This window comes from Manacus candei, unplaced genomic scaffold, assembly GCF_025592945.1.
Source record: "Manacus candei isolate 608988 ecotype Guabito, Panama unplaced genomic scaffold, ASM2559294v1 h1tg000083l, whole genome shotgun sequence".
Taxonomy (NCBI): domain Eukaryota; kingdom Metazoa; phylum Chordata; class Aves; order Passeriformes; family Pipridae; genus Manacus; species Manacus candei.
In genome coordinates this window covers 1340243-1367197 of record NW_026138131.1, presented here as the reverse complement: position 1 = coordinate 1367197, position 26955 = coordinate 1340243, and the positions used below count along the sequence as shown (strand labels likewise).

General features: G+C 34.4%; 1 protein-coding gene across 4 annotated transcripts in view; it reads left to right on the top strand.

The window, feature by feature from the left end:
- The window catches only part of CFAP47 (cilia and flagella associated protein 47), a 287854-nt gene that overhangs the window by 73993 nt on the left and 186906 nt on the right, over positions 1 to 26955 (top strand). For all 4 annotated transcript variants that reach the window (XR_007908382.1, XM_051811713.1, XM_051811714.1 and 1 more), the window contains exons 34-40: positions 11747 to 11844; positions 12465 to 12581; positions 17985 to 18119; positions 18629 to 18741; positions 22825 to 22966; positions 23790 to 23878; positions 25161 to 25247. Coding sequence is in view for 3 of the 4 variants with exons in the window: in XM_051811713.1 (XP_051667673.1) it covers positions 11747 to 11844; positions 12465 to 12581; positions 17985 to 18119; positions 18629 to 18741; positions 22825 to 22966; positions 23790 to 23878; positions 25161 to 25247 (781 nt within the window). In the remaining variant the exon portion in view is untranslated. The remainder of the gene's footprint in view (positions 1 to 11746; positions 11845 to 12464; positions 12582 to 17984; positions 18120 to 18628; positions 18742 to 22824; positions 22967 to 23789; positions 23879 to 25160; positions 25248 to 26955) is intronic.

Genomic DNA, 26955 nt, shown 5'->3' with positions numbered 1-26955 from the left:
AAGGTTAATCATCAAATTTATACTCAGATATTGTGACAATTTTAAGTTACATTAGCTTTAAATTAAGCTTAAACAGGCTTTTTCAGAGGAAGTTAAAAGTGTCATAAGGCAAAATGTCAGTCAGAGTATAGTAAGTGTTCATACAACTCAGCTGAAAGTCCCAAATATCCTCAGTTTTGTATTTTTGTTGTTATTTGCTTAATATCACTAATTTTAAGAGAAGAATTAGGTTGTTGGTTTTTTTTTTTTAAATTCTTACTGCAGTGCAGATCAGAGAGCAATTACCACTTTTTCTTAATATTTATGTGCCTGCATATTACTATCCAAAGACTCTGCTTTGAATACTTAGCCCCGACTAGCAATATGTCTTCACCATGGATCTGCTTTCAACTCAAACCAGTCTGTTGGGTGATCAATTCTTACTAAATAAAGATCTATCCAGGCCACATTTCTCTGTCTTTCCTCTGATATCTTGGCTACTTAAAGTGAAATGTGACAGTGAGACAAGCCTAAGCTACTGCAGTACAGAGAGGTTTCAAATATACGTCTTTATTACTTCCTTCTAAAGTTGAAGATAATCATGACATTCATCAGAACTGTTCTCTTGCAAGAATTAAGATCTCAATAGCTTAGAGAGAACATTAGCAAGGAGTTTACTATCTCCATATCTTCTCTCCTTACTGCTACTGAAAAATAATTACATTTTAAAAGCACCTATGTTTTGTAAGGGCAGGCTTGTAATATGTCTTATTGACCACAAACTGGAAAGGAATGTTGAAACTTGAGTCCAAATACCATAAAACTTGAGAATGCAGCTTTGCCTATTGTGCTGAGACTTTAATTATACATGAAATGTAAGATTCAGTGCCCACTTAAGGCATTATATCGGCAATAGGAATGATAGCAGAGGAAGCATTAGTTATTTGAGTGTAATAAATATTCAGGTTACCTTCTACTGTTCCTTATTTCACATTTTTTTTCAACATTTCTCTCTGAAAGACTGACTGCTAATGGCATGAGAAAGTAAGAGTCAGGAAAAACTCTTAAAAAGTTGCTAGAGTATTGGAATGCTGTAATTCAAATCCTGTACTCCCTAAACAGTAGGAAACTTTGCAGATTAGTGAATTAAGTGGCCACCTGAGAAGCTGTATGTCTCTTCCTTATTAATTATGATTCTTACCATGGTGAAAAAGTTAAATTATGTTTTGGGAAATAAGGGATGAATGTATCCCAGGAAGATTTTGAAAAGAATAGATAATTCTATGTTTAATATAAAATTGTTAGAGAATATGACAGCTATTAAATTGAACAATACCTGAACAGTCAACCTACATCTGGGATGCAAAAGCTGTCTCCAGAGTAGATACATCCTCACTTTACTGGAAAATCTGCTTGGAATGAAAATTCTACCTAAGAGGGAAGAGAAATTCTAATCCAGGGCCAGTGTAGGTGTACCTGATGATATTAGGCATAGTGGTGTCTCTCAAGACTCTTATTTTCCATAAGGACGGTTTTGGTTTTGATGCATTTTATTCACTTCACTGCCAGTGGTTTTTATTTTTATTTTTTCCTAATTTTGATGTCGATTCAGTATGGTACCTGCAGGTAAAAGGTTGAGGAAGGAAATATTTTAGTAAGATTACATATCTTAACAAAATTGTATGAGAATTAAGTAGAATTCTTGTTTTAAAATGGATTCTGTAGAACTTTTATTTAAGGTTGTTTCTAGCATAGCAGTTAAGAAGTACACTTTTTACTGTGTTTTAATGAATTTGTCTTCCTCTGTCCTCTGTTCTCTCTCCCTTCTTTCCACAGTTTTAGGAAGGATATTTATGGAGTCCATTGATTTTTGCTTCTCAATTTGATAGTTCTTAGAGTCAGTTGAGAAACGAGAGCTAAAGAATATTTTTTGTCTTTGAAGAGCAGAAAGGAAGAATCTTGTGTAATCTCATATAAGATTTTTTCAGTTGAAATCAGTGCAAAACAGGCTTTTACAAATTAATGAATATTGCTTTTTACACAAGTAATAAAAAGGTGAATTAAAGAAGGGGAAGTGACTATCTAATGAACTACTACCATGATTATCAAAAGTCTGACTTCCAACAAAATATCACAAGAGAACATTGTTCTTGAGTGATAAATCCTTAAAAATATTTCCTGAAATACAAATTAGCGAAGTTTTAAACCATTTTTCTGTGTTATATTTCATGATTTCCACAGTAGAGCATAAGAATGAAGCATAATATGTAAATATGAAGCCCAATAAGTTAGCTTTTCAGTCTTACTTGCTTTTCTTTGTTGACTACTCCACGCTTAAGAATTGCATCATAATTTGTACCCTATAGCTGAAAAACCCACAGGATCATATCAGGATTTTATTTAATAAAAGAAGGGGAAAATAATTATTTTCTGAGTGTAAAGTTCGTACACCGTTGAGAAATAATCAAAACTCCATGTTTCATTTAACTTTTTATATTTTGGAGTAGTATAAAAAAGCCATTTTGTACAATTGATACTGTCTGGCATTATGACCCTTCAGGGAAATAAAAGTGTGAAGAAAGATAGTTCTCGGAGTCCTATATTGAAAACATTCCAAGTGTTCTTCTTTGGAAACCTGTTAAAAAGATCTTAAAAGAAATTGAAGCCTAAACTCCTAGACCTCCATATATTTGTGTATATGTTTGTATGTACATATATGCATACATGTATATGTGTGTGTATGTGTAGACATGTATGCTTATATATAAAGCTGTATATAAGTATATATAATCTTATATACTCAAAAACCTAAATGATCTAAGTATAAATAATAAGACAACATCTTAGGAAGAAATTTTGTCCTTACTTGCAATATATTATGAGATGCCCAGACAGCTCTTCTGCTTTCAGCCAAACAAGGTTGTGTTTGCAGTGTTTGCTAACTGGGTTAAATAAGTGTTCTAATTATTTGTGTAATTAATGCTACTTACTTCTGCAGTGCATGCCAAATATGAAGGTTAAATCTGGTATAGGTGGGGTTTTAGTAATACCACCTCAGGTGTTTTGTGAGGAGAAAACTTTTCAGACTATGAGGTTTGAGAAAGATTCTGTTAATTCATTGTAAGTATCACACAATTAAATGTGTTGAGAGCAGTATTTAACTTTTTTTTTACAAAAGATGATGATGCAGGCACTGTAATATTCATTGTGAAGCCAGTATGGAAGCCAGGTCTGCTGTAATGAATCACTGTGATTTACTGCCTTTTAAATCAAAGTAATCTATAAGTGAAATGCCATGATATGACATCACACCCTTAAGGGAAAGGGATGTCCCAAGATTCATAAATGCCATTAAAAAAAAGTAGTGTTGAAGGTGACATTTTAATCTAGAGGTTTTCAGTACCATTCAGTGATTTTAAAGCTAGTTCTCTTTACAAATGGAAACTTTCTGTTGAAAAACAACAAAATGGTGACTGATATAAGATAGCACTGTTCTTATGTGAAGCATAAAAACCTAAGAAATTTCTCAGTTTAAGATATTGTTTGGGATAAGAATCAATGAAAATAAAACTACATAGAGAGCAAAAGACTATTGGAAAAATTTTTTAGGAGCAGGAAGATAAATGTTCGTGCCTCAGGGTAAAAACATTCTGCAACAGATGGGAATAAATGAGACATATCCTCAGTGTCTCTGTTTTTCTGTCATTGCCCCATGTGGTGCTTCTTGAACTTTTCTGCTTAGAATTATTAAGAATTGACAGTGGTATTAAATCAATCTGTCCCTGATATTTCAGGAGTTCTTGGAAGAATAATTATCAGTGTTGATGAGCAAAAGTCGTAGCCTCCTACCTGATGTAAGAGCCGTAATTTACCTTTTGTCTCTAATAAAAGATTTCTTGTTTTCCGTTTTAAGAAAAATGTAGCCACACATTCCATATGTTCTAAAGGCAGATACATTAACTTTGTTAGTCTTAAATAAATTTTAGATAATAAATAATAGCCTTTTAAAAAAAGTATTAAAAGACATATTTTCTCTCATCTTTCTCCTGCTTTTGTATACTTCAGTACCATCATTTCAAACCTTGTGCTGGTTCTAATGTTAGCACTTACAGGAAAGGTTATTGATACATATTTCTTCTGTAAATGTCTGCATTATTCAGTACCAGATTTAAGCACTTAGAGCAGGACTATGGGTGTTATTATAGCTATAGATTTGTTTCACCTCCAGAGATTTTCAGATTCCAGAGCAAGAATTTGTTATATAATATTATAAACCATTATTACTGAAGTAGTTTATATTAAAAGAACATACTGTGATAATTTAAAAGTCTGTCTGGCTTAATATTCTGCCTCCAACAGAAGTTATTTAGAGATGAGTAACAGTTAAAATGTACAGAAATACTTTATACGTATCCTGATTTGAAACTCAAGGCTGTTTCAGATGGAGGTGGTACTTCTGTAAGGCTGTACTAGATTTTCATTCTGTGAATCTCTTTAATTGTATTTTCAACCTGTGCAGACTTCTAGTATCATACTATTTTGAAGCAGTAAGTAGATTTAATATCTCTCTTGTGTGTAAAATATTTTGGTTTGAGCTTGCTGCTTAATTCTGTAATTTGGTTCTTTCTTTGTTAAATAGCTCAGTGGAATACACAAATTTATTGGCAATGTCTAGTTCCTATTCTGTGTCATGCCTGCTTATATAGACTGCTGTCATATCACCATTCAATTGTTAGTAACTCAGTTTAATTTATCAATTTCTTATAGAGACCCATTTCATACCTTTAATCATTAAAGGCCATCAGCTTCAAGATTCTTATGTGAATGTGTTGGGTTGGTCTGAAAACTTTTATAGAATGGTAGCCTGACTCTATATATTTTTTAGTCTGTTTTTCAGTAACTCAGAATTTGAAAAAAATTGCTTGTGGCTGTGTAACAGAAGATTTATCCTTGGCATTTCTTGTGCCTCCTTAGACATATATCAGTTGATTTTGCAACTGATAGTAGGAATTTAACTTTTTTATTGCTTGTGAAAACAACAGAACAGCTTCACAAGAAATACAGTACTTTATTTAAAGATTTATTACTATTCTTACTTTTTTATATAAAATAGCTCTTAAACGTAGTAGATCGAGCTAAATCTGATCCTTTAGGAGTTTTAAAACTTGGTATAAGACAATTTTTTTCCCTCTGGTCTTCTTATCCACATAATACCAATACATCATACTCCTGCTTATTCAGATAATACCAATGTATCATACTTCTGCATTACAACTTCTTTTCCTTTCCTGATGGAATTTTCATTTTAAGACTAAGGGTAATTTTATGTGGTCATTTTTTTTCTTCCAGAAGAAAAATAATGTGGTGTTTGTTGTGGAGAAGTTGTTTAAGTGTCTGTCAGAAAGATCATGATTTTTATTTTATTTTTTTTTTTTTTTGGTGGGACTGATGCTAAAGAATATTTTCCTCTATGTATTTAGAATGAGAATTTTATAATTTCTTCCTGGTTTTCAGAAGAGGGGGAAACAGTTTTAAATATTTAATTTTAATTGTTAGCAGTGGGATGTGTCAACCACTTTGAAACAGTGAAATGTTTAACTACATAACCATTGGGAAAAATAATTTCAGAGATTGCTGGGAACACTTGATCCAATTAGTAATTTTTTTGGGTCTTTCTTTGAATACTAACACTACCATCACTCTTCAAAGAGATACTTTTTTACTAACTTAGTTTACTGCTTACGTCAGGAAGCCGGTGAGCATCCTGATGGATCAGTTAATAAAAGTGAAACTGGGAAAAATCCCAGAAGGTAGGAAATGAAGAATGAGAAAATTAATAATCTGCTTTATTCTCATGTACAAAGACTAAACTGAATACACCTCTAGTGTACTGGATGGGTATTTGGCTAGGCTGTTAAAAAAACCTCTGAAAAAGGAGATTCCATGATCCAATTTAGGTGATATCTGCCAGAAGTTCCTGCTCATTTCTATTTGAAAGAGTTTCCTCTTGTCTAACATAACCCAAAATTTTCTCTACTGGTGCTTAAGTCTGCCCTTTTCCTTCTAAAATATGATGTGCAATGAATCTACTTTGCTTTTCTAGTAACTTTATAAATATTTGCAGATTGATATTTTCTGCTTCAGTTTCTCCCTCTGTCCCTTCTTGGTAGAACATTGCCATTCTTTCAGTCTTTCTGTCTACTCAGCTCCGTTTTCCTCTGGTAAACTCTCTTAAGTAATCCATCTCTTTCTTGAAGTTTGGTGCCCACTACTGGGTTTGATACCAGGTGAGACTTTACTAGAACTGAACAGAAGGGAAAGGATTAGTCTACATGCTTGTGATTCAACTCTCCTGTTTATGCATCTTAGCAAAAATATTTGCTTTTTCTGTAACATAGGAGATTTACTGTTTCCTCTGGATTCTCTTTTACAGAACTTCCCTCTATCCAATTTTCCATCTAGTATTTGTGTAATGAATTATTCTTAATCAAGTGTAGTACGCTGCAAGCACCATTATTGGATTTCATCCCATTTGTTACAGATCATTACTCCAGTTGTTCAAGATCTTAAATTATAGTCCTTTCCTCATGAGTACTTGCAACTAGTTTTTCTTCCCAAAGACAATTCTTTAACCTGCTTGATATTATTTTCAGACTGGAGTACAGTAATTTTATGCAGTTTTCCAAATTGCACATGAAAATATTGGAGAGTATGCAATCTAGGACCTTTTTTGTGGACAGCTGATAGGGTTGCTGTTTTTGAGTGGTTTATGCTCCACCTGACAGTACCTTTTTCCTAGACTACATTTCATTGCTTCTTTATGAGATAGAATGGAATAAAAACCTTAATGAAGTTAAATGTATAGTATTTTTCCTTGATCCATTGAATCATCTACATGTCAAATAAATAGACCAAATTTTACCTAGAGGAGTTTATGGTAACTTGCTAGCTATTCTGTCAGCAAACAGGTGGTTTGTCATTTTTGTGTAAATTGTTATAGACATTCTCTGGATTATCCCCATTTAGACAATAATTTTCTTATCTTACAATAAAATTGCGAGGCTTCAAATCTAATCATATGAATGTAAAAACATTTTTTTTTGTTTTTGTGAAAAATAAGAGATTATGGCAAAAAAAAAGAAAAGCGTTGCAAAACGCTGTAGCCGTGCTACTGGTTCAGCAGGATAAGACCAAATTCAATCCAAAGAATGACTATGAAGATAGTTTGCTCTTTTCATTCTCTTTGTGGGCAAAGAAAGTGAAAACATTCCCACATAAATTTTGTTTTTGACAAATCTGATTTTTCTACATTCAGGATGAATTAGGAGTGACACTATGTATTAAGTAATTGATGTAAAATGTGTTGCAGGGACTTTTTAAAGGCCATATTTAAAACAAAAATAAATGGATCTGACCTTTTAAAATAAATGAAAATTAAAAAAAAAAAAGAGGAGATGACTAATTAGACTGCCATGGCAAAATGTTGCTGCTTCTATCTGGAAATGAGTTGTTTATTCTTTCTGTCTTTCTTTCTAACGTGAACAACAAAAGCAGTGTGTCTTCAAAGGTTGGTTTAACCTGTCACAAGAAAGATGAGGACTATGCTGTTATGCTTGGTTACTAAATGTATGCAGTATGATACTATAACAAGTTAAAAAAAAGAGTTTCCTATTAAAAAAAAAATACACACAGGAATTAAGTAAATCCAAAATCACTGAATTGACTATGAATGTTGCTTCACTCATCACTGAGTGAAATGAAATGAACTGAAATGAAACTACTCTCATTTTAGATCACTTACCTCAAGACCCCTTGCAGTATATTTTTAGGTTTCCATAGCCATAGTAAATGTTGCACTCATAAATGATTGCACATTCCCTCCAAGTTAAGCCTGCTTGGTTATTGTTTTTTATGACGAATTTTCACCTGTTGTCACGGTGTGACAGAGAACAAAACATGGGTGATTGGGTCAGGATACTGGGGTTTATCATAGAACCAGCTCACCGTTTGATAGTTTTGCACACTCAGTTGCTTTGCACAGCGCTCTGTTCACAGGGCCTCGAATTCCCTCTGTGCCAGGGAGGACAATTCTGATCTGAGAACATCAGGAAAAAGTCATGTCAGTTCATGCTGTGCTGCTGCTCATAGACACCAGTCTAGTGTCACTCTACACATCCATTGGCATCTCTCTGAATCTTTCTATCTTCCCACTTCTTCAGGATCTTTCCCACTTCCAAGATCTTTCCTCCAATTATGAACATCTTCACCTTCTTTCCAGTCCCCTGATTCTTTTTGGGAATGCTTCTTTTTGGCCTCTTTCTTTTCTTAACTCCAAGTCCCCAGATTTCCCAATCTAAATAGTTTATGTGCAGAGCACAGTTCATGATCAGCCTGAGGCTTCTGTCTCACTCCTCTTCGTTAATGGGAGAACTCAGAATGTGGCATTTTACTCTTGGTGTTATCAAAATTTGCAACCAGTCCCTATGGGAGGCAGCTAGCAAGTAGCAGGAATCTGTCTCAGAAGTCAGAAGTTAAATTTTGGACAATTTCCTCTCCTGTTCCCCAACCACACAGTTATCTGTTACCTGTTAGAATTTGTGTTTTAATCTATTTTTGGCCTACAACACCCATCAGTCAGGTTTTCATCATGACATTGGCCGAGAATCTTTAAGATCCACTAGTAATTTTTTTTTTTTCAAGAAGTCCCAATATAAGTGAAATTCAATTTATTTACATGCCCAGGGGAAAATGAGGTATCCTGAGTAATACTTCTGATTTCCATTGTTTATTTCTACAAAAATTGACTAATTATATTTAAAAACTTAATTACTGTAGAGTGGTTAGCTGGCAGATGTTCTGCTAGATTTGGTGTAATTAGGAAAAATACATTATGTTTTCTGACTAATTTATTCACAAACATTTGAGATAAGTAGGTTGATTGATAGCAGAAGGATTAACTGAAAAACAACAAAAATGCTTATAGAAGTATTTAATTAGTTAAAATGGGAAAATATTCCACCTCATGGGATTTTTTCTTTATGCTCCAACTTACGTGGATTGTAGAGCTGTAGTTCAATAAATGCTTTTTGAGCAACAGTGCCACCATGTTTCATTTCCAGTGGCACATTTACGTGCCTGTATTGCAAACTGGATTGAGTGATCCAGACTAAAAATTAAGGAAAATTTCTTTTTAAGCCAACTTTATTCCCACACCCATTTTGCTGGCACACAGACAATTCAATCAACATGAAAGAAAGGATTTGAAGACACAGGAAACTACACAGGGACTATGTGCAGTGTCCCTGCCTGTGAAGGGGGGTTGGAACCAGAGGATCTTTAAGGTCCCTTCCAACACAAACCCTTCTGTGATTCTGTGATACTAAGGACAGCTGGTATTGCTTAAATGTGCTCTTGTAATATTCCCACCAGAAGACTAAAAGCAGCAAGTTTAAAGTAAAAGTTGAATAAACCGTAAATTTTATTTTTTGTTCAAAGCATATGATTTAGTGATTTCCATAACCAGGCTGAACAAATCAATCTAGATGACTAACCATAAATAAAATTCAATACTGGACTTTATAAAGTAGAAGTAGTTAATTTTAGATGGTTAAAAATAAAAGTGTGAAGATGGTGATTTATTAAAAATACTGATATTGTGTGCTGAGAGTCTGAATTCTATTAATAAAAAAAAAGAAGACAGTTTATTGGTTTTTGATAGGTACCAATGATGATCAATAAAATGATGGATTTATATTAGAAAGACTGACTTTTTAGGAGCAAAGTAAGGTTTTAAAAATGTATTTTACTATTTTTAAAGTATTTTTCTTGCAGTGACTGCATCTAATACTTTAGAAATAAGTGTAAACAGATTACCAAAGAGGTGGGATGAAATTAATATCTCCTACTGTAGATATTTCTAAAATAGAGGTCTGAATTTAGTTAAAATTAGTACTGTTCCAATTTAGTTGTTGAGACCCATATTTACTATAATCAGTTCCTGTCACAGGTAATGTGGAAATGCTATATATCCTGTCAGACTTAATCTTTTGTGCCTTCCAATCTGGAATTATCAAGGATCCCTAACCTGTCAGTTTTCTGCTTGAAAAAAGTTGTTTCAGTTGAACAATAAGGAAAAGAATACTTTGAAAAAGTGAAATTTAATACATGTTGTAATTTTGATTTGAAAACTTATAGAAAATGAAATAGTAATTCAAATATTCTTTTAAATACCTTTTTTTTAATGAGCATACATTTAATGAATATTTAGAATAATATTTAAATGGACTCACAGCTTGAACATAAAAAAATAAGGGATTTTGGACGAAGCCTAAACATCACCACATTGAAGAAGTGGCAGACTAAAATCATTACCAATGTCACAGATTTAAGCTCAGATGGATTTACATACCTTTGTTGCTAAGCTTGTGCAGCATCTGTTCCTGTTTCTTCTTGCTAGAGCTGTATGAATATGCTTAAGTAACTACAAAGAGTTGATGAGAAGTGATAGATATTTTAAGTTTTTCAGATACTGCGTCACCTGTAGTCTATATTGTCTATTCTTGTGTTGAGTAATGAAAGATAGATTTTGCTTAGAATATGGTACAGGACTTTGTTGTAGGCTGAACTAATTTTTTAAAAAAGTGTAATAGTGAAGTGAAACCTGTATAATTGGTCCTATATGAGAAAGTACGATCCCAGTCTATCTGAAAACCTTGCTAGTGGCTGAAGTCAAAAGTACTTTCTGAATTTGGGAGCTTGGACCTGAGACAGTAATGGAAACAAAAAAACCTGAGTAATAGGTGTGTTTGTAATAGCAGTTGGAAGAAACTGCAAATAATGCAACAGAGAAGGCATGACTCAGTACTTGAGAGTTTGTGACCAGATTGTGCTTAAAAAAGATCATCTTCTATGTGTTCATTTCTCAAAACCAGCATATTGTCTAGAGAGGAAAGTACTGGTAGTTGGGCATAGACTGATTTAAAGTATTTAGTTACTGGTATGTCAGTAACTTTTTATACTTCAGGTTGAGCGTTTTCAAGTAACTGTTTTCTTCCTGTGATTTATTAGGATTCTTAAGGACAAAGTGTTGTTTAAATGCTGTGTTAAATACTTAAGATATGGATGCTCCAAATGAGAAATTATGAATAAACTATATTTATTTTCTTAATAATCAGTTTTATTTTAATAAACACATTAGAAATATAAAAAATTATCTAACCTTGTGAGGAGTTGGCCTTTACAACACAGTTGTAAAAGTGGTGATCTATACTGCAGGAATTAACTCTTGGGTTTCATTTATATTGCATTTGTCCCACATAATTTAATATTATCTTAAAGAATATCAATAACCTTTTCCTTTTTGTGTACTTAAAGGTTGCAGCTTTAAAGGATTCCTTCCTATTTTCATGAGTTTCAGTAACCCTATTAATATTAGGCCTTTAAAAATAAAAGGTTTACATGTTTAGGTTCCTAACCTATGAGGTTAAGTTTAGCTTACTTGCTTTCCGTTCTGCTGTGATGAATACTCTTACAGGCTGTAGCAGAGTGTATGAATAATAGTTGCAATATTCTAGGTGAGATTTTTCATGTTTTCAGCCATGGCTCTGGAATAAAAATATGTCTGGGAAATTCTGTGTGTTAATGGATGTCTCCTTTTTCTTTTCTTTCCTCTACTCAGTGATTTCAAATAGTTATCATATCTATGTAGAAAAAAATTAAGCCTCTTGGAGAGAAGTGTCTCATTAATCTTGCTTTGTTTCTCCATCAGGTGGAGTACCACCAAGGAGATGGATAGTAAATTTTGACCAAGATCTTCTAGATGGTCTGGTATTGGCAGCACAGGTGGCAGCTTATTGTCCGTTTTTGGTAAGGAATTTTCTTAATATTGTGCAAGTTTTATACAGTTCTTCAGTGTCAGTGGCCTTGTTCAGGCCTGATTTTCCTTTGCAATGTTCAGGAATACATTCAGTGCAGGCAGCTCAGGGTGCAGCTGCAGGTCAAGCTCTGGGTGTCCCAAGGTTTCCTTTGTTCGGGGTCCCTCCTCAGAGGCACCAGCTCGAGCTGTTATTCTGCTGTTGCACCAAGATTAAACTGTTTGAAGGATCCAGGTGTCTTGTCAGAGTGTGTGAGTGTGGGGGAGTGTAGGGAGTCAAGTAGGGCACCCCTCGGCTCACTGGAACCACCGCTGCGATGGGCCTTCGGTCCCAGCTCAGGTGACTCTCAGAGGGGTTCCTGAGTGGTCAGACAGGGAAGTTTCCTTAACAGCAACTCTTGGCCTATAGTATTTTTAAAAAGAAAAAAAAAAACCTACAAAATTTAGCAACTCATGGGGGATTATTTCAGTGTTAATTTTTAACTGGGTATATTCTTAACATTGAATTTCAGTTTAAGATTTAGATTTTATGGGTTGCTGAAGGACTGAAAATGCAAAATCAGTAACTTTGCTTAGTGGAAGATTAAGAGTTTGATTTTTCTGTCTTCTTTAGATTTCTACTCACTTTATAAGGATGTATACTAATCCAAGAACTTATCAACAGTTTCTGCACAACTGTTTGATACTTGTGAAGGCTATGCATGCTGTCAATCTGAATATAGACATAAAGGTAAATGATTTTATGCTAGCAGCTCTCTTATATAGGTTGATATTTTTATTTTTACTTTTTTATAGTAGTATTGTACATCAAATTAAGGTGAGATTTTAGTGAAACAGTTTTGTTCCATGATGTGCTACTTTATGAGGAAAACCAATATACTGCTTTATGTAAGTACACTTAATTACAAGTAATTTCTGTAATTCCTTGCTTTGTATAATAGCACATATACAACTAGCTGAACATAGGATTAATTCAGTTCAGATTTTAGCATCATAAATCACACAATGAAAATCCAAGTGGAATTCATTATTGACATGAGAAGACAATTTAGAAAAATATATTTAAGAATAAGCATCATGCACTTCAACATAAAGAGAAGTGGTGAAAGAAGTTTTATGAATGTCTGGTGACATGTGCATCTATCTAATCATGAAGGCCTGGGAGTGTTCTGTCCCAGGTTTGATGCAGTCAGAAGTCAGGAGCTTTGGACTGCTGGTGAGAGTAACACTCTTAAGTCATTAGCTTCTGATGTCCTTTTTGGGGATAATTTTTATATTTAGTAAACGTGCTTTACATCTGTCTTTTTTATTGACCTATGCTTCCAAATTTCTAGATATGGGGACGTTTACCTATGTTAGATATTACTTCTTTGTTCATTGTCCCCAAACCCAGTTTTCTTTTGCTTCTAGTCTGCATTTCTCTATCCATTTCTTGTCCATCTGTGAGTTAGTTATATCTGGTAGTTCTGGTAGTACCCTGTGAAGATAAAAGTAAAACAAATCAGCCACAGAGATCTGAACATTAATTAAATTAATTAATGTTTTAATTAATGAATTAAAAAAAGTTGCTGTCACAGCTAATCCAAGTAAAGCAGAGCTCTACAAGATGGCCAGCAAGCCTTCAGACAGAGGTTTGTCAAACCCCAGTGCTGAGGCTCTGTAAATTCAGGACAAAGCTCGTGGCCTCTTAATAGCAGTGACCAGGTTGCATTACAGGTTTCCATGCTCATGGGGATTCATGATCTGATCTTTAATTTGCTGATTGTGTGTGTTAGTTACCAAACTATTACTTGTTCAAATTATCAAATTCCCTCTTATTTTCTTTTTCTGCTTTGCTTGCTGAGTCATTAAAAATCCTGTGCTTAACAAAAGTAGTGAAAACTTGCTTCAGATCACATCATTCTCTTAAGAATTTCCAGAATGATGCAGCTTCCATCACAAGCAAAGTGAACATCAGGTACTATGGTGGGCTGGAGTATATTGGGCTGGCTGGACAACAGCAGATACAGTCCAACAGACATAATATTTGAAAGTGTATGAGGAAACTTTCCAGAGGAATTGATAGTATTAGGAATCACAGCTGTGATGTGGGCAAAGTAGTAAAAAAAGAAACTCAATTACTTTTTTTTTAATCCTTTCCATTCGATTTTGTTATTATTATAGGGAAAAATTGATCCTGCTGTTTGGAGTTGTATCAGCTACTGTCTTGTTCTCACCTCTTGATACAGATAACGATGTTATAATTGGCTTTGCTATGACAAGCTAAACCAAGAAAATCTACTGTTTCATATACTTGTGACTGAAAGGAAGCATAAAAATAATCTGGGTATAACTCTCAAAACAAAGGCATGTTTTGCCTTGGCTTTTATTAAGAAGAACAGGCAGCTCGGCACGTGAAGGCAGAGTTTGTATGGTGGATACACAAAAGATGTTAAACACATTAGATATGTAAGAAGAATTCTAGGATAGTCTCCTTATACATGTAGCATGTCTATATTGCTGCAGTATTATTAGTTCAGCATATTTTTTAGATATTGGTGTTTTTATAGGTGGGAAAATCCACCTCTGTACAGACTAGGAGTTTAAACAAAGCTATATAATCAGTCAACACTAGGAAAAGGAACAGATCTTGGGCATTCGAGGTCTGTATTTTAATTCTAAAGGTACATTTTACATAGATGTACTGGAATTCTTATATGCTTTTCTAAGATTACTGTAGAAATTTCTGAATGATCTTGTTCTTCAGCAATAAAAGCAACAAAATTAAAAAAACATTAAAATTAAAAATCCTGTCGCTGAACTGTCCCAATCTGAGATTTTTGTGATAGTTTTCTCTCTTAAATTTAACAGGGTAAAATGTTCCCTCCAGTAGCATTGGCTAAGTTCTTGAGTCAGGCAGTCACTGCTTCTGAACTCTCAGGACAGCTTTGCATTAATTAATATGAGGATAGCGGTGATAACACAAACTGAGACGCTATTAAATCTGGAACAGGTGGCACTTTTAATCACTCTAAAAATATAAGATTCTGTAATAATAAAGAAATTTAACTGTCTGGAAGTCTTCAGCTCCAAAATCTCCTTAAGAATTAAGACATTAATGTTTTAGTTGTATTTTTGTTGTCATCATCTCCTAAAGACAATTAACACATTTTTTGTCTTGAGTTTCCTGCACTTCAATAAGGAACCATTAACTTGATAAATATGGCAATGTCTTGAAAAAAGTAACTTTAAGGAAAATGATTTCTTTCTTAATTCTTAGTTATTCAGCTAAAATTTGTATGATAACGCAAATACACAGATGGAACTCTGTCTATCCACCAATCTATAATGTCAATGCATATACCTTTATTTTCCAGAGAAAGTAATCTAATATTGATCTGTGGTCTTAAATTCAGAAAACAGAAGACAGAAAAAAAAATAAAAATCACTGCTATTTGTTAGAGTAGAAATTGCCTTCTTATATCATTCCTAGGGTATTCAGTAAAAACACTTGAAGAGGATTGTAATGGACAGAATCTTCCTAAGCTTGCATATAAAAGTGGATGCATTGGATAAAGAACATTTGGCTGGAATTCAGTTTTATTGATAATATGGTGGAAAGCATTTGACACTGTCCCACTCAACATCCTTTTCTCTAAAATGCAAAAACATGGATTTGACACGTGGTCCACTTGGTGGATAAGGATGGTTGCACTCAAACAGTTGCAGTCAATGGCTCAACGCCTGTGTGGAAACCAGCGATGAGAGGTGTCCCTCAGGGATCTGTACTGGGACAAGTCTTATTTATTATCTTTGTTGGGGACATGGTCAGTGGAATGGAATGCACCCAGCGAGTTTTTGGATGACAGCAGGCTGAGTGGTGGTGTTGATACTTTGGAGGGAAGGGGTGTCATACAGAGGAACCTTGGCAGACTAAAGACGTGGTTCTGTATGAACCTCATGAAGTTCAACAAGGCCAAATATAAGGTCCTGCATCTGAGTCAGGGCAATCCCAAACATGGATACAGGCCAGGCAATGAGTAGATTGAGAGGGACCCTGTGGAGAAGGAATTTGGGGTATGGATGGATGAAAAACTCAATGCCCTGCAATGTCCACTTGCAGACCAGAAAGGCAATCACATCCTGGGCTGCATCAACAGTAGCGTGGGCAGCAGGGCCAGGGAGGGGATTCTGTCCCTCTGCTTCTGGGACTGCACCTGAAGTGCTGCATCCAGCTCTGGGGCCTCCAACGTGGGAAAGACATGGGCTTTTTCAAGCAGGTCCAGAGGAGGCCCTGAAGATGGTCAGAGGACTGGAGCACCTCCCCTGTGGAGACAGGCTGAGAGCGCTGGAGTTGTCCAGCCTGGAGAAGAGAAGGCTCTGGTGAGACCTTCCAGTGCCTAAAGGGGATTACAGGAAAGCTGGAGAAGGATTTGGATGGGGCAAAGGGGAATGGCTTTAAAAAGAGAGTAGGCTTTTTCATATTTTGAGCAACTTTGTTATGGATAAAATTTAAGGCATTAGTCTGTTAAACTTTATTAATTGCTGTTGTTTACTAACACATTTTTTAAAGTATATACTATTTATAGACTGTGAATTTTCTCACGAATGTTGTTAAGAAGTACACTACGTTTTTTATTTTTCTTTTATTTTTAAATTTAGTTCCTCGAATAGTAGATGAATGTCACAAAGGCAGTTTTATGAATTTGGCACAGGATAAAATATAATAATATTTTTCTAAGGGAATAAATTCTGATCTAAGTGGAAATGAGTAGAAAGAAGTGGGTGGCAAAAGAAAGTTAGACTTGAACAGATAATCTACTTGGCATCTTTGCTATCTTAAATGAAAATGCAGGAAAAGTGAACAGTAGAGATGTAAAACCTCAGCTATGTTGGAATAACTTGTTAACATTCAATAGCCATTACTGAGATAAGTGAATGAAAAAAATCAGAATATTTTTCAGACTTCAGATTTAAAGTTTTTGCAGGGAAGAAGCTTTTTTACTTTGCATAGTAAATGCATCCTAAAGTTTGAATCTTAAAAAACAGTAGTGATGGAATCAAACAAATAGAAGATGAGAAATATTACATATGCATGTCTGCATTATGCATGAAGAGTATATGAAATTAATCTTCAGAATTACAGGGATAAATGTTGTCTAAGAAACTATGGAGAGTTACAGGGAAAATTCAGATCAGTGCCCAGTGATGTACTCACTCTCTAAGAAGGTTAGAGAGGGAGCTGTGTGAGAACTGCTGGGAGTAGGATGTGCTGCTTGGCTGGGCACAGGGCAGGAGAACTTTACCTTTAAAACTTTGAATAAATCTTAACTTGAAAGTAAAACTTAAATCAGATAGTTAAGATGATAACTATGTCTATACATCTCTCTTGCCACACTGTCTAGAAGAGTCAATTTTTTTCTCCTTTTTTCAGTCTGTGTGGCTAATAGTTCTGCCACTCTCTTTAGTGACTTACCAGAATTGCTGAGGATTGAAGCTTTGATATGCTTTGCAGCTGCCATTCAAATACTTTTCTGTAAATCAAATATTTAAGATGTAGGAATACTTGCTACCTTTTGTAATTTAGTATCTGTGATAAAAATAACTATAAAGTTTTTAGTTGGATGGTGACATTGTCTTCATAAACAGTTGCAAAACTGCATGTAGGAGCATTTGGGCTGGTATTTTTCATAGTAAACTGAAAGACTTTACATATATATATTTTTTTAGCAATAGTAAAGACATATGTTTTCCAAATAGTAAATTTTACTTGCTTTTTTGTTTCTACTTAATTTTAATGAAATGAATGTCTTTTTCTGCTGAAATGTGGGGAAAAAAAGGTAGGTTTAATTTTTAGCCTGGGTTTATTACCAGAGCATGTCATCAATGATCACGGTTTTATTTTGTCCACTGACTAGATTCATATTCATATTAGCTATGGGTATTATCCAGTTATTACAGGTTAGATTCCCAAATTTCCCAAATCTTCATTCGTGAAGCCCAGCCATGATGATGACAGGTTAGATTGAAAATATTTGTATAGTAAAAATTACCTTAAACTTTTTTTGTTCTTCATCTTCATACCTCTAAACTATACAGGCAAAATTTTAAGTCAATATCTGGTTATTTTTTCTTTTTTTGTTTTCAATATTAGGCCACTGATATCTGTGATCCAAACCCAGTCATGATGCTTATTTTGTGTGTCTACCTGTATGAAGTTCTCCCTGACTACTTGCCCAAGAACACTATAGAATTTACAGGTGCTCTCCATGCAACTGTTATTAAACAGGTACTGAAACCATTGAATTTAGATTTGTAGTAGTGCAATGTTAAAACATTGTATGTATATATGTGTTTATATTATTTATATACTACAAAAAAGAATTAAGAAGTTTCATGTCAATTGGCTGTTAAATACAGAAGATGAAAGCTTGCATCTTCTTTTTCTCTCTTCAGTCTTAGGATTTCACTTCTGCTGCTGTTTTTTTCCCTATGCTTGTAAGCACAGGAAAAAATCTACAAATTTGACAAATCTGAGATCAAAGAGAGGAATAAGAGATTAACAGGCATAGGACTGCAGCGTACACTGCAAAAAGAATACTCTGAACAATTGAAGTTGCATAGTCTGTGGGAAGTCTATAGTCCTTTGGAAGAAAAATGATCTACTTAGTTATTTGAAGTGCTTTCATATTTTTTTATATTCTTACTTTGTATTTTGGAATTTAGATGCAGAATGCACCTATTATACTCTAAAAATCGAATAAAAATAGGCTGATTTTGTTGTTGTTGTTGCAATAGGTACGTCTGAAAAACCCAAGCAAAAAACCTTTGATATATGAGGCTATTCTTAGGGGAAGAGATGCTGATGATTTCTCATTACCTAAAGGAAACACTGTCACCATTACCCCTAAGTAAGTAATGATATTTTAGTATTATTATTGGGTTTACCATTACAGAAATATAAACCTACTTATTTAAGTGTCATAGAACACTAGAAATACGTTCAACTACAAACAGGACAAAATCAGTCAGGATAAAGGTCAGTATTTTTCTCCTTAACCTAGAACAAATCTAGAGTTATGTTTCAGTGGGATACTTTCAGTTTAACTCAACAGGACTTTAAGAGCAGAACATAAGATCATTAGAGGAGTCATCTCTGTCCAAAACTTCTTTTTTCCCCCAATGTATCAAAAGCTTTAATTTTCAATTTGAATTTCCTGTTGTTACATTTTGGTTTTTTTCTCCAACTAAATTTGAAATATCTCCTCTGAACTGTATTCACAGTTCTTAGATCAATGCCTTGCAGATGCATGAGCAGGTAATTTTTTTTTTTTTCTGAGATTTCACATCCTTCTTAGTTGAAGATTGGCTAGAAGCTTAAGAGGACATGACATAGATTTGACAGTAGTGTTAGACTGCTTCTTTTTGCCTCTGTCCTCCTTCCCTGCCTAGACAGATGAGATGTAGTTATTTGTATATCTGACGTTTCTGAGAGCCATCCAAGGATTTTTGGAGAGACCTAAGTTTGGGAATGCATTAGGTTGTTATATTTTTGGTAGCAGAAATACGGAATATTGCCATCTTTTTGGTTTCGTTCATTTTGCTCTTTCTGTCTATGTGCCTTTATGGATAGAAACAGGATTTTCAGTAATCCCTGCTTAACTAGTGAAGACAAGAGGGATGTAGCAGTGACTATGGCTGTCAGGAGTTTTTAAGTTCATCTGCAAGACTTTCTGTTACAGATAAAATGGATTAGAGATTTTAAAAAGGAAAACAAAACTCAACATTTGTATGGAAATAAACTGTGAAGAAGAAAAAAAATTGCAAATATAGATTGTCAAATTCAAGAAGATTCAACATAAATACAGTGCTCTTTAAGGATGACCAATATTTCAGTATTAAATGACATGCCTATTGTAAATATATGCAAAGAAGACAACAAATAATTACATGTTTTCAACAAACTGTGAGGCTGATTTGATTTCATTTTCTTTACAATTGCTTCAAATAAGAATTAGCATAAAAATCTAATCCTTGAAAATATCATGTGTTTCTCTGAAAGGTCAATGCTATGGCTGTTATTCACTTCACCTTTAAGAAAAACAACAAAGTACAAACAAAACAAAATCAAGGCACAATTAAATGTGCATAAACTTGTTGTTGAGCTGTTTGGCATTATATATAAGCAACAAATATTTGAAAAATTGCGTATAAATAAAAGCTTGTGGAAATGACAATTATGCATTGGTAACTTCTGCAGAGTTTATCATAACTTAACCTTACTTGTATTCATGACCACTAAATGAATAATAGTTGTTTTGTAATTAGTAGCTTTCTTAATATTCTGATGGAATTGTTTGAGAACTCCAAAAGTTGGTGAGATGTGTGGGAATCTTGCAGGTTCTTTGTTAGGTCATAATATCGTGGGGGATCTGGTGTAGCTGAGTGTCATATCTTGCATATAGATGTAATGTAATAAGTGTAATTAATTTTTGATCTGACAATCCCACTCTCTAGGACACTGCACAGTGCTATATAGACTTGCAGCTCACAACAATAATAGCATAAATATCTCTAAGCTCTCTTATATGGTGTAGACATGCCTATAAAGTTACTCAGTGTGGGTTTCTTACCAAGAAAAATGGTGAAAATTACTTGATCAGTATTTCCCTGGGAAAGCGACTTGTTTAACTACAAACAGTATAGAACAAAAATCTTTTTATAAAGCAATACCTTGAAGCTGGAGTTGTAGAAATTCAGACTGGAGGTAGGGAAAGTGATTAGCTATTGAGGGAAAAATATTATTGAAATGAAAAATTTAAGAGTTTTGCAAAGCGCAGAACATTGAAAATAGTGCAGGAAGTGACCTCAGAAAGTCACTTAATCCAACCTTCTGCCACAGATAATATGGGGGTGCTTTCTCAGAAAAATACTTCTCCCAAATGGTAGTTATCAGAAGCAACTGAAGAATGATTGGCTTGCACATGATGGCCTGCAGTGTATAATTACTTTGGGTTGTGTTATCTAATATTTTCTCTTGACCTTAAACTCTGCAAATTTCATCTCTTCAAACAACTTTTTCTTTTCCTACACCAAAGTATAATGAATAGAAGCATGTACCTCCTTTTTTGAATGGTGGTACATGCTGATCTGATAAAGAAATAAAGAATCTTTGACCCCTACAAATGAAGTGGGTGTGGACAGAGCTGATTATAACAGTATGAGAGTGAACAAGCTTATAGAACAATTCCATGAGCTGAATTTCATATAGATTTGGTACAGATTTGAGGCTTAAGGGTCTGTTATTCTTCTGATCTTCCCCAAGATTTTTAAAAAGATTTTGGTGTTCTATTTATCACCATCTGGTTCTCAGGTGCCAAGGTAGTTTTTTCTCCATTCTATTCCATCATAAGAATTAGGTAAAGGATGTCCCAGAAGTTTCCTTGAAAGCAGCTGTCATCCAGGGACAAATCCTGCCACGGTTGTGATGGTTCAACTTGTATGAAGAGATGTGTGCATTGAAATCACTTGGAAAAGTAGCTTTTATTATCAAATTTGTGAACCAAATATAAATTCACATGATTCCATTGAAGACATGGTATGCTGAGTGGTATTATAAGTCCTCTACTTCACCACTTACTTAAGTATATGTACATATAATATACGATAGGCATATTTCACATACCACTGTTAGTTAGTTGTTTGCCTCTGTTTTAGAATTCCCAGTTGGCAGAAGACCAATAAATCAGACATAACTTCCCTCTGCTCTCTATTTTAATTCTGTTCTGTCAGCCTGCAGAGTTCCTATTAATTATTTAATGAGGAAGGCTGATTTAGGTTGAGGAGAGGTTTCCTTTTGACTTCAGTATTTGCCATATCTTCCAGAAAGACAATTAACAAATCTGCAGTTTATAAATATAAACTTTTCCTACATTGGAAGAATTTCTTCAAAAAATATCAGCCTGAGTTAATTAAGAAATGTAAAGATTTTACCATAGGTTATTTTCTTTCTGCCATCTTTTTCATACAGTTTGTTGGGGGGAAAATTTTAAAATTTCATTAACTACATAGAATGAGATTACAATGAAAGTATAAACCAATCAACTGACTTTTTGGTATATATTTTGGGATATTCTTCTTACAACTCCTAAAGTATAGGTCTTTTTTGTTCAGAGAAAACTCTCTCTGCTCTAGTCATATGTGTAGAGAGGCAGAATACATTTAGATTCTACTACTTTTAGAACAGTCCTACACACTAATTTTTCTGACTTTCATGCCTTCTTAAAGCATTCATCTCAAAAACAGGGAGATATTTCGAGAGCTTCAAAGTGTGAGCTTCAGGCATTAAACTTTTCTTATTGTTCTTGCTTAATTGAAGGACTGATGCAAATAAAGGCTAAACTTTTACCTAGTCTAAACTCTCAGTCTATGTGGTCTCCCCTTCTCTAGTTTTCCCATTAGAGAGGGGCTGTTACTTAGAGAACTTTGGGGTTTTTTGCCTCTTAATTACTCAGCTTTACTAATTATTCTGAAGGGTTTTTTTACCAATTTCTTTCTCAATCTTCAATGAGAATTTGATTAAGGACATCTAGATCTGCCTCACAACTTGCATAGCAGGATGTCTGACTGTTTAACTCAGAAAAACTTATTCAAATAGAAGAGCATACTTTGAATGAGTTGTTTACTTAGGGTGATGCTGTAAGGAAAGAAAACTTCCTGTGCTAGCGTGTGGGGGAAGAAAAATTAAACTACATTCTAATGTCATAAAAAGCAATAAGGATTTAGTATTATTCTCTATGTAGCATTTTATTAGAATGTTTTAAGGTACTCTTAGGCAGAAGATTCTATTACCACAAAGGATTTCAGAAGAAACCATTTACTATCTTTTCTAGGCCCCTTACCTTACAAAGACTCTGAAAAGTGCTCCTGAAATTACATTTCTGAGTAATTTCTGAGTCACAATTTTGTGATTTCCCCCTCCCTCCCTCCCCCAGGAAACAGGCATCTATGAATGTGGAATTCACAATTCGTTTCCTGCGCCCTGCTGAAGCAGTGTTGCTACTGACCTCACACGGAATAGATGCTGCCACACTGACATTCTCTCTGAAATCTGAAGTCAAGCATATTGAGCCTGCTGTAAGTTTATGTGTGTATGACTAATATTGTCACAAGAAATATTGTTATTCTCTATGTTATTTCAAACAAAAATGAACTGAGGTAAGAATGAAAATGTGAGTTGCCATCAGCTTTAGCCTTAGACCTATGAATTTTAAGATGTCCAGTATCAGTCTATGTACATACAGAAAAAACCCTAGAGGAATATCTAAGATTCGTGATCTAGATACAATATAAATTGCATTTAGATCTTGAATAAATTGTAAAGACTTGCACTGATTTCTCTGTAAATAAATCTGGAATCCTTTCAGTTTATGAATGCTATTGGAAATTCCATTATGGAGGGGTTGATATGCTTCAGGCCAGTGATTTCAGTTGTCACATGTAGAAGGATTGCAAATTTTCATTAGATGTTTCTGGGTGTTTTTATGCTTTTTAACTATAGACAGTGTGTAGTGTTAAGATATATCCCAGAAATAGTCAGAGCGGATACGCATGTGATGCAAATGGTGTTTATGTGATTCTTTTTTTTTTCTTTTTTAGACTTTTTTTCTCTCCTTACTCTCTGTATACTATAGGAATAGACACTGATGTTAGAAAGAAAGGTTGGGGCAAGAGGAAAAATAGGGAACATGTAAAGATAAGAAAGGAAAAACCATGATAACTTGATTCTTGGCCTTGTGTTATCATTTGGGAGTATTTTTAAAATGCAGTGAAGTTTAGTGCTTGTTTAAAAGGAACCAGTGGTCAAGGGTTCTATTCTTCTTTGTAATATTTTCCTGCTTGTTTGCATATGTAATTTTGCAGCTTTTTCATATTGGTGTAATTTTTTGTTCTCTTTTAGGGTGTTACAAAGTGCAAATCCCCATGTTATGAGCTGAAGAAAGTTAGCCTAAATATTACTAATCCCTTCAAAACTGATGGCATATTCAGGTAGACAATACTGTAAACACAAATCTTTAATGATCATGCTGTTTTATCCACTCTTTTGCATAATTTTCTCCTTCTTCTTAAAAATTTAAAACCTGGAGGTTAAATTGTTACAAGTACTATGAAGTGGAAGCTATCATAATGAATAAAGAAGATAAATAAGCCTTAATTGAAATCCATCTCAGTGTAAGCAATAAAACTGGAGCTTTAATCAAATGGAGTTCATGAACCTTGCTTGTATTTTTGTGTTTGGCTGAGGTCCAGCAGATTTACAAAGAGAAACAAGCCCTGTTAATTAATTGTTGGTTATTTTTTCCCCCAATCTGTTTTATCCTGCTGTTTAAATTATTAAGCATGCAAAAGAAAAAAAAATACTTTAGCCTTGGGGCTTCCATCACTATCAGTTAATCTAATTTTTAATTTGTATTCATCATAGATGCAACAACTGTAGTTATAAAAGTTGCTTTCCTTAATACAAAAGAAATAGAGTGCTGTGCCTCTTTAAAATATATTTATGTGATATGACTCCTTATTTTGTCTTTAGTCTATAGAACTAGGAATTGGTTCATCTCATTCATTTATTTGCAAGAACTATCTTCCATAAAATTTTAGACTTGTTTTTTTATGCTACATGAATATATATGTTGCATAAGTTGCAAATTAAAATTCTCTTTCTCCCACAGAATAGAATTGGTCTATCCAAATAACAATTACAATCCTGTAACAGGACTGTTTCCACTGGTCCAGGAATGCCCTCTGGCATAAGCCTTGTGTGTGGGAATCATATGAGTTTATTTAGCTTCTGTCTTTTTTAAAGTCCTTGAGGTGGTCAGTGATGTTGCCAGTGATGTAATCAGTCCTACAGTTTGGATAACTCTCTTGGAAATAATTGATGAAGTGATGAAGTGATTTAGTTTTATGTGCATCATTCAAAAGCTGCCTGACAACTACCAGAAGTGGTTATCAATCTGGCCAACATTTGAACCATTAATCTAAAATAAAATATTTTTTATATCATGTTTCCAGTGATTTCAGGAATCTAGTGTTTCATCAGGGGTTGTATTGTTTACTTGCAAATAACACTAGGAAACGCATTTTCTGATACCAAGGAAGTAGCTCTTTTACAGGAAAATGGGCTAAACCGCGACAAGTATTTTTAAGGTATCTCCAATTAAAAATAGTAAGCTTCTTTACTAATCCTGTGTTTAAAAGTTAGAATAAACTGAGTTTTTTCTGCATTCTACAAGTTAAAAATGAGGTCATTATGGTGCTTGTCATGCTTCAGGGTCGTTTTGCTGGAATCCACACGTAGTTCCATACAGCCAGAGCAAGTGTATCGAGCCAGGAAATTAAAGAAAGAGCAAACATTTAGGTAAGTTCCAAATAACAATTGGTAATTGTAAGATATTGTATTATACAATTCTATTAGTATTACATATTTGTGTATAGTTGTGTGCCACCTGTTGTAAAGAGTTATAGGTTGGAACGTGGAAATACCATAGGAGATGCCCAGCCAGTCCCCAAGCAGCAGCCGTTGGCTCCTGGCCAGCTCTGCCTGGTTTATATACTGAGCATGGTGTTCTGTGGTATGGAATATCCCTTTGGCTAGTTCAGTTCAGCATTCCTGGCCATACTCCCTCCTGGCTTCTTGTGCATCTGCTCACTGGCAGAGCATGGAAAGCTGAAAAAAACTCTGATTTAGGGTAGGCACTGCTCAGCAACAACTAAAACGTGAGGGTGTTATCAATACTTTTTTCATCCTAAGTCTAAACCACAACACTGTACCAGCTCCTAGGAAGAAAATGAACTCTATCCCAGCCAAAACCAGGACAGCACTGTAAAAAGCCCTTGTAAACAGGTTGAATAATTCATTAATTCTTTATTTGATAATTTAAAATATTTCCCACAACTTGAGTCATGAAATTTCTAAAACTCATATAAACATTCAAAATCCTGAGACACTTATTCAAGGGTTATTGGGAAATATCTTAAACTACTAGCTCATCAATACTGGAGGTTGAATTGTAATCATAGGGATGGTCCAAAGCCATGTCATGAAATGCAGACTGATTTTCAGTTTCCTTTTTAAAAAAATGTGAAAGAAAAAGAAAAATTTAAAAATAATGACCATTTCAATATTAAGACAAATTATACACTTATTTTAACTTAAAATGATTTTCTGAAGTGTAATTTATACTATGCTCTCTACTAAATTAAATAAGTATGTAATCATTGGTATCGAAAAGGATTTTTCATCATCCTGCATATTTCAGCTTAATTTATCTCTAGAAAATAAATCAGTCTAAAAAGTGTAATTTTAGTCACACATCGCTCTTACTGAAATTAATTTGAGGTCATTTTATGTCTTTAGAAATATGCAGTACTGATTTGTTATATTTTTAGATGTTTCTGTCATCTGTGATAACAGAAGCCACTTAGGTGCTTTTTTTTCCAAAGTTTTTCCATTTTCCTGAGTGGAACAAACTTCTGAAATTTGTGTTAAAAAACTAGTATAACTGATCAGTAAGAAGACTGTGCCTGCAATCATTTTTATTCTTTTGATAAATCCAGAAAATGCCTTCTGCAAAATGGGGACCTGTTGCTCTAAATGCTCCATAAGCTTAAAACTACCATAAAAATCAGTGTTTGCCCTGTAGGTAATGCTGTCTACGTGACTGATGTCAGGATCAAATCATGCAAATGACCACTTAGTCATCCGAGCAGGTGCAGGTGGGCTTGCAGCTCCTTCTGCATCCTCATTCTGTGCCTCCAGATGTGTCAGACACACTTTAAACCTTGCTATAACAAGCTTTGCTTGGCAGGTGACCCTCTTACCTACCAGCTTTCCCCTCTGGCAAAAACACAGACACCCAAAATGGTGACATTCATACTAAAAAGGAGACCAACCCTTTGGTCATTCTGACATGGGCTCATTATACTGTGGTTGGAAAAATGACCCAGTCTGCAGGTAGAGCCCCAGTGAATTATACCCTTGCTGGGATACAGCGCTGTCTAAACTAAAAAATCTAACAATAGTCCATGCCATTCAGTGGTGCAGGCAAGATCTATTTGTCCATGGG